The sequence below is a fragment of the Centruroides sculpturatus genome, unplaced genomic scaffold (assembly GCF_000671375.1).
Source record: "Centruroides sculpturatus isolate CEXI.00-Female unplaced genomic scaffold, Cexi_2.0 scaffold465, whole genome shotgun sequence".
Classification (NCBI taxonomy): Eukaryota; Metazoa; Arthropoda; class Arachnida; order Scorpiones; family Buthidae; genus Centruroides; species Centruroides sculpturatus.
The window spans coordinates 547,743-555,943 of NW_019384663.1; the positions used below are offsets into that span (position 1 = coordinate 547,743).

General features: G+C 31.0%; 1 protein-coding gene across 1 annotated transcript in view; it reads right to left on the reverse strand.

Moving 5' to 3' along the window:
* The window catches only part of LOC111626606 (polypyrimidine tract-binding protein 1-like), a 29,696-nt gene extending 26,999 nt beyond the window's left edge, over positions 1–2,697 (reverse strand). Inside the window, exons 1-2 of the mRNA XM_023370043.1 lie at positions 2,548–2,697; positions 74–223 (exon numbers count right to left, since the gene is read on the reverse strand). Coding sequence (XP_023225811.1) covers positions 74–223; positions 2,548–2,598 — 201 coding nt within the window. The 5' untranslated portion in view covers positions 2,599–2,697. The remainder of the gene's footprint in view (positions 1–73; positions 224–2,547) is intronic.
* Between the last annotated feature and the right edge of the window lie 5,504 nt (positions 2,698–8,201).

The window sequence follows — 8,201 nt, forward strand, 5'->3', positions numbered from 1 at the left end:
ATTGATAATGTATTTTAAATCCATCTTTGATTACTGATATGATAATATTTCTTATTAATTGTAAAACACTTACTGAATTTGAATGTGAACTATCTGTTTTAAGTTCTTTATGATTTGAAAATTGAACATAAACAGTGCGATTTCGAACGACTGGAGAGCCAGAATTTACAAAATAATTCACCATTGTAGTTGCTGAAACTTCATCTGTCATTTCTAAAAAAGCCTGTAAAAATTGAAATTATTATTATTGAAAATATTTTGTAATACTTTTTACATTATAATGAATTAAAAAAACATATAAAAATGAGATACTTTTACATTACAGATATAATCAATTTAGATCTTTTAATTATTCATCAATATAAAATTAAAATTTAGGTATCTATACTGTTTCCCAGAAGATCTGATTGCTAAAGCCCAACAATTACTGGATTAAATCAGGCTACATTACTGCTACAAATAATTATTAAATACAGAGTAATTTGGCACTAGATTTTCTTGTTAGGCACCTAAATCTAGTGCCAAATTACTTTCTACTAGGTGTTAGGCACCTAAATTTAGTGCCAAATTACACCTTCTTACGCACCATCTCTTATTATTCTGATTGTGGTTGTGTAATGTCTCAGCACACAGGATTGTTCAGATGAAAGAATTTCTAAATAGAAAATAAGTGCTAATTTTGAAGCATCCTTCTTATTTGCCAGACTCTATACTATTTTTTCCCTCTTAAATGAAAAAGGTTTTGAATGATCATCATTTTGATAATATTATGTCCATTCAAAAAAGAGCAACATGCCAAATAAAGACAATAACTTCAGAAATATTCAGTACAGTCAGTGTTTTAAGGACTTCATTAAACATTCTGAGTAATGTTTATAGTTAAGCAGACTATTATGAAAACTTATAGCTGTTTCAGGAAATAAAGTAAAGTAATGCTTTTTTCAAATAATGCATTGTCCTAGAATTTATCCAACATGCTGAGTAAAAGAATAAATTTACCAAATTAAGAAATCAAATTTTATTCAAAACATTAAATTTATAAGGGATTCCTTCTTTACATATGCTCATAGTTAAATATGCCTGTTCTTGACTGTCACTATAAATACTCTCATATTTGTATTTATAAGCAGCATTTACAATTAATCTTTCCTGTGATTCTGGTATCAGGTAATTGTAACTGTCAGTTTGTATTTTACTCTTCACATTTCTGTAATAAAACTTATCCCATCAAGTGTATTGTATCTTGGAGAGAAAACAACAGATTATTGGTTTATCAATCATCCAACAGATAGTGAAGTAATCACAATATGGAAAAACTTCATATATTTTTATTATCCTATAACTAAAAAACATCCATAAGTAAAATATTCATTTAACAGATTTATTTCAGGAGCTATTCCAACATATACAGTAGAACCTCGATTATCCGGACTAATAGGGGATGAAGGTAGTCCGGATAAAGAAAAATCTGGATAATAGAAACAAATATTTTAATTTGTCTTTTAATGTTAATACAACACGTTTTCTTTTCGATGACATATCGGTAATATTAAAAATAAATACTGTATTTAAATCGTAATCAAATTTTCGAGAAACAAACGTTCGTATTGAATTTGGACTACTACTGACCAGGCTAACAGACTACCTATTGTTTAAAAGGCCCTCTGGTGGCGCAAGAAGACGGATTTTATAAAATAAAAAGCAGTTGAAACTGCATTTTTATGAATAAAAATTTGACAAACTATTTATCGTTTTATGACGAGTAAAATTTTTTCGTCGCGTTCGCGGCTTTTAAGTAATGCATAAACCTTCGAGGCGCGAGGCCCTTCGGACCGCGAGGCATAGGCGGTGGCCCACGTCGTCCATGCCTTACGCCGCCCTTGGTCATAGAAATGATGTAATTTGAATATAAATTATTTATAAATACGTATGTCAAGTTATATTTTTATTACGACGCAAAATATATTTAAGAGTTTACGACCACTGTGCCGGGTGAGACGTTGTTGAAACAAAAAATGTTATGCATTCCATCACGTACATAAACAGTGTCGTAATTCGCCAAGTGCAAATCAGCAAATTCGTAAAATTTTTGTTTATTTTGAACAATCCGGATAATAGAGGTTCTACTGTAATACTTAATTATTCTAATATAATGGTTATTATTTTTAAAAAACAAATTACAAAAGACAGTATGCTACCATTACCAATGCCATATGTCTTAAATGTGTAAATGTCTAAAAAAAAAAAAAACAAAAAACTATTGGTTTTACAGTCTTATGCTACTTGTTAACTTTATTTTCAGTAAAGCACCTTTTTAGTTTGTCTTTTTGGTACAAATCCTTAAGAGACATAAATGGCACTGCACTGTATATATTTTGTGTTTTCATAAATATTAAATTCTCTACTATACATCAAATACTATTCTATATTCCATGTTAGTATTACAGCATGTATACTTTTTAATATCTAAACTGAGCTTGTATTTAAACAAATTAATGTATTTGTTTAATATAATTTTAACATAATGAACTAAATATTTATATTTACCTGATTTTTTCCTTTCAATAAAAGTACATTAGTTACACGTCCAAATGGCATACCCAAATGAATTATATCTGTCTCAGTAGCATCATTTGGAATGTTACGGATATGAACTACGCGAGATGGTTTCCCTACTTGGTTTTTCTCAAGTTTTACCTAGATAAAGAAAAATGAAATTAATATTAACAAATATCTGTGCACACTTCAAAGATAAATTATGTTATATCCTGTATATAGTACGTATCTTTATTGTACTGTACAGTATTTGTATATAGGAAAAAGAATAAATGGAAGATTTATTCCATCATTTTTCTGCAGCTAGTTGAACTTTGACAATGTATACGACACGATGCCAATTCATCAATCATCTGAAAGCAATAATACAATTAATCTAATGTTATTTATTAATAATAAATTATGTTATATTTTACTATTATATACCTATTATGTGCCTATTGTTAAGTAGATTATTATGTTTAATTACTTTTAAATAAAAACTATTNGATATAGTCTACTATTTTAAAAAAACCTAAAAAATGCCTTTTTTAAAGTGAATTCTAGTAGTAATAAAAACTGCTAAAGGTTAAGTCTTATCTAATATTTTCTTATATTTACAGACAAAATATTATAATTTACAGTTAATTGTTTTCATATTTTAAAGGATTTATTACCCGAACAACACATATTCATGCATTACTGCAAACTTTAAGACTAATGCTTAAAATAAAATAAAAAAATAGCTGTCACATATAATTTAAAAATTGTGTATTTGACATAAGTATTATAAGATGTCTAAATTATATGTGACATTTATTAAATGTGTATCATCATCATCATATATTCAATAAATTAAAAATAAAAAAACAATTGAATATTTAATACCAAATTTTGTAATGATATTTGTGAGGATTCAAATCCCCTAATGCTGTTTTTTCAAGTTCTAAGTTCCAACTGTTCATCCATTACAATGAAAACTTTCCAATTTTATCAATTCCATGCAACAACAGTTTTTTCCCCCTTCCTAGAAGTAAAAGTACAGTAAGACCCTGCTTAACATGGGGATGCGTTCCTAGATGACAAAGCACTAAACAAAACAGTGTTAAACAAGGTTATTTTAACATAGTAAATAGGAATAGGGGAACACGCGACCAAAAACAATCAAATTTTACTTTAATTTTAATTAAGTTATTTTTATATTGATATGCATAATAATATATGTGAAATAACACACAAACATATGCACACAGAAATGTAAAGTTCATTTTTTGTGATAAAGGTTTTGAATTTTCTGAAATTCTTGTTTTCTGCAATAAAGTCGTGAAGTTTCATTTATTGATTTTTCTTCTTTCCTTAAGCAAATGTCGGTAGCAGAAAATTGCATCCAAAATGTCTCATTTTGCTTTTGCACGCCTTTCAAAATCTAGATCATTTGCTACAATTTGATCAATGATTTCGGTTATTGTTACCAAATTTTTACTAAGGAAATTTGTAGGGTTCTTCGTTTTCAGATCTCTGTATTCCAGTTCTACGTAAATTCCATGTCCTGCCAGTTCTTGAAGGTTTTCATTTGTAAGACTCGCCAGAAACCTGCAGTAACTCCTCAATATCTGCTCATCTACATCTCCTAGTCGTGCTGTATTAATTAGATTGGCAATTTAGTCAACCTAATGATACAGCGATAGGTTATTCTCATTGAGAATTCTTGGATACCTTCAGCCATAACTTCGTCCACACTTCATTTGTGCATTTATTGGTTAATTCTTGCCAAGCGAAGCCGATATTGCCTATGGGCATCCATGATGTTATATTTTTTCCAAAATTGCACCAAACAAACACAGATTTAAAGAAAGTACACCCTTTTCTGATTGGTTTGTGTTTGTAAATAATCACATTATATACGAATCAATGAAATGCCGTGATAATTTAAATCAGCATAAATGTTGAGCTTTTTTTAGACTTTGAGCAGATTGTGTTATATCAAATCAACATCAAGCGGGGTCTTACTGTATTTAAAATGTGGATATTGATTATCCAGCATAAAAAAGAAACTTCAATATTAGAATATTTCCATAAAGAGAAACAACGGCTGATTCAAATCCTGGTAAAAAAAATACAGAAAATTGACTTTTAAAAAACCAGTTAAATAAGGGAAAATTAATTTTCCTTGTCAACTTTAATTTTAGTCTAAATTAGGGGTCTCCAAACTTTTTTCCCGTCGACCCTTTTATAGAATATTTGCCTTCTTATCGACCCCCAGATTAAGTATTTAACAAAAACATTAAATCTTTAATATATAAATGGCTTGCTGTAACATTTGTAACATTAAATCATTTTTGTATTGTAACAACCCAACAAAAGAATTTATAGTTTCCATATCTTATAAAATCCACCCAATAACATTAACAGGAAAAGGATGTATTTTTTACTGATTTATAATCTTAAAAAATAATAGCAAACTTATGGATAGATGGAAATTTTCCTATGGTTCGTAAACTATACGTGGTCATAATACGTAAAATACACAATCATCTTTGAAAACATAATATTGGATGAAAAAAAGATCTTACTGTCATTTTGCAACTATTACTGAATGCCTTAAAAATATATTAACATACCTTTTATTTTTATTAAAATAGTTGATATTAGTGGGATGAATGTCTGAAGGAAAGCAGCAAGATTATTGATATGCGGATGAAAATTGGTAAGTTTTAGTCGCAAATCACTATGGTTTTCCAAGTTCAATCTGTTCCTCTGTTTTGTCAAAATTGTGTTCACATGGCTAAAACCAGCTTCAACCATGTATGAAGTTGGGAATGCGAGTAGAAAGGTTTGGCTTCTGCTCTGAGCTTGGGATATTTAGTGGCAATATTGTTATTGCTCCAAAATTCACTGAGGTTTTTATTTTTAAACAACGCTTTAGCTTCAAGATCTACACATATTTCAATCAGTTCATCTTCTAAGCAGGTTCACTACCTTCATTATCTATTTTTACATCAAATGGATTAGCAAACCATTTGGGAACATGCATATTCTCAGAGTCTTCGAAACGTGTTTTAAAGTTTTCTCTTAATTTATCAAGATGTTTAATATATGTCTGCAAATCAGTCGGAAATCTTTTTATTTTTCTTTTTTAGTACTCACAAGTTTGAAAAATATTTAAAATCGGATCGTGCCAGTGAAGATTTAAATTGCTCCATTTTCCATGCTTGAAAGGTCATTATGATTGTTCGAGCTTAAACAATTGTAACGTTTTTCCTTACAAATGCTTCTGTACTATATTAATAATTTTCGATATATTACGATATTTTCCCTGTAAAGGACAAAATATCTACATTTAGATATAAAATACTTAGAGTGACAACCCTACTAGAGTAACAGTGCAACGTATTTCTGAACTACCAGCATTCATAACATGTTTGCAACTCTAGTACAGTTGTCAGATGCATGAAAACAGTAACACATGCTTAAAGCGGTGTAGGTTAAGGCAAAACTCAAGTTATAACTAGGGTAGTCAGTAATGCTGATCATATCTGTATTTCGAATTTTTATTGGAATATTCTATTCTTTTTTAGACAGTTTAATTGATTCTCTTTGGAATTAATCGACCCTCCTGTAGTAATCAACCCCTGGAGAACTCTTATCGGCCCCAAGTGGTCAATAGACTACTTTGGGACTCCTAGTCTAAATCAATCAATAAAAGAATCAGCAACACTAAAAAGATTAATTTTTTTGGATATCTAAGACATTGGATCTGAGAATAAAAAAGAATAACTCTTCCTTTATTACAAAAACTAACAAGACAAACATGGAACTACTGAAATACTTACTTCTAAAACAAAAAAAATATTTTTGATTTCTTAGATTCAAAGTTAAAACTATTTAAAAAAATCTCAGTGCAAGGAAAAAACAACTAAATCTTTTTGGACCTCATTATGATCTCATGAATCATAGTCTTCTCAGTCTCTGTATATGAACATTGCAATCTAATCTAAATATAAAATGCTAATTTTTCTCAAAGAACTTGAATGTAATAATCTTATTCATTCAGAATTTAATATTAGTTAAATTTTCATAAAATAGTATTCAGAACCTATACAACTTCAATCTTTCATTAAGCTGGTCAGTTCAATGTGGAGACAGTCGCCATAGTAAATACTTGTGCCTGAATCAACACACACAACCTTACATTAGTGTCAAATACCATCTGTACCAGACTGATTGATATCATTTTCAATATGTAATTCCTAAAGATGGTTCAATTTAAATTATATTTTTTGATATGATTAATATGTTTTTTATAAATTTCTCATATATTAAAATTCCAAATCAGTAATTATAGTGTGTTTCAACAATAACAAAAATTTATTTTATAAATGTATTCATTGCATGGGTAAAACAACTGTGAAAATCTGACTCTCTTAGAAGGATTCTAATTAATAGAGAGTCTTATGGAATTCTTCTTTCATCATTATTTCCGTTATTTCTCCCGTTCTCACCCCGTTACCGGAGGAATAGACTCCGGATAACGAACTGCGTAATTCGTCTGTCAAGAAGGTCTTCCCTGGGAAGTCGTCTGAGGCGACCGTGGAAGAACTCCCCTCTCCCCAGGAGACTACTATATTGCACTATTTTACTAATTGGCTAGACCGCAAAAGACAACCATGTGTTCCTACGTGGAGAGTAGACAAGAGGTCACCTACAAGGGTCACCTTTACGGTGAGAAACATTACCTAAAATGGTCAGTCATCTCCCCAGGTGATGACGAATTTAACATTAATTGGTCAAGTGATGTCTGCATTGTCATCACCCATGACGGGGGGAGACTGTCATAAAATCGGGAGAAGTGACATATTACATCAACGGAGTCCCCGAGATTTCCCACACTAAAATAGTATAAAAGGGGAATGATCGGAGGTCTTGAGGCGATCATTGGAGAAAGAAGACTACAAGCGTCTACTCTGGAAGGTCTTCAAGGTTTCTGATCGCCGACCTAAAGAGGTAAATACTTAGATTGTTTTTACTTCACTCTCTCTCGGTATACTCGGGACTTAGAAATTATTTGCTCTGTACCTTTTGATAGGTCTTAGAAGTATTTTGTGTCTAGGACCTTCGGCGGTCCCACTTATGGGATAGACAGACATCGGTTGTCCGATATTGTCGCTACTCGAATTTATTATAATTATCGCTTACATATTGTTTAGAATTAATGTGTAATTTTAATGTATTTGTGTTATTTTTATGTTTATATTAAATAAGTTATTCCTAATTTAATGACTCCTGTTAAGTACTACCAACATCTCATCATGACTTCATTACGCCTCCCACTCCTTTAGCCCTCCTATAGCCATTTCCTGACAGCCAAGCCGGTAAGTGGGGAGAAGCTCTCCGCTTCAGCCCCCTCGGTTAGCACACAACATTTTGTGAAAGAGAAAAGTTCAGTACATTTTGCAAGGATGTCACTATTTCTGGGGAAAAAAACAGACTGAAAATTCTGTAGAACAGAGAACAAAAATCTTCAAATGATTTATGCAGGGGTGCACAACCTGCGGCCCGCGGGCCACATACGGCCCCTTATCAATGTTTATGCGGCCCGCGGACGGTACAGGCCAAATCCCTTCTTTCGAAGTTTCTAAGTGTAGAACTTTTCCCTTTCACAAAGT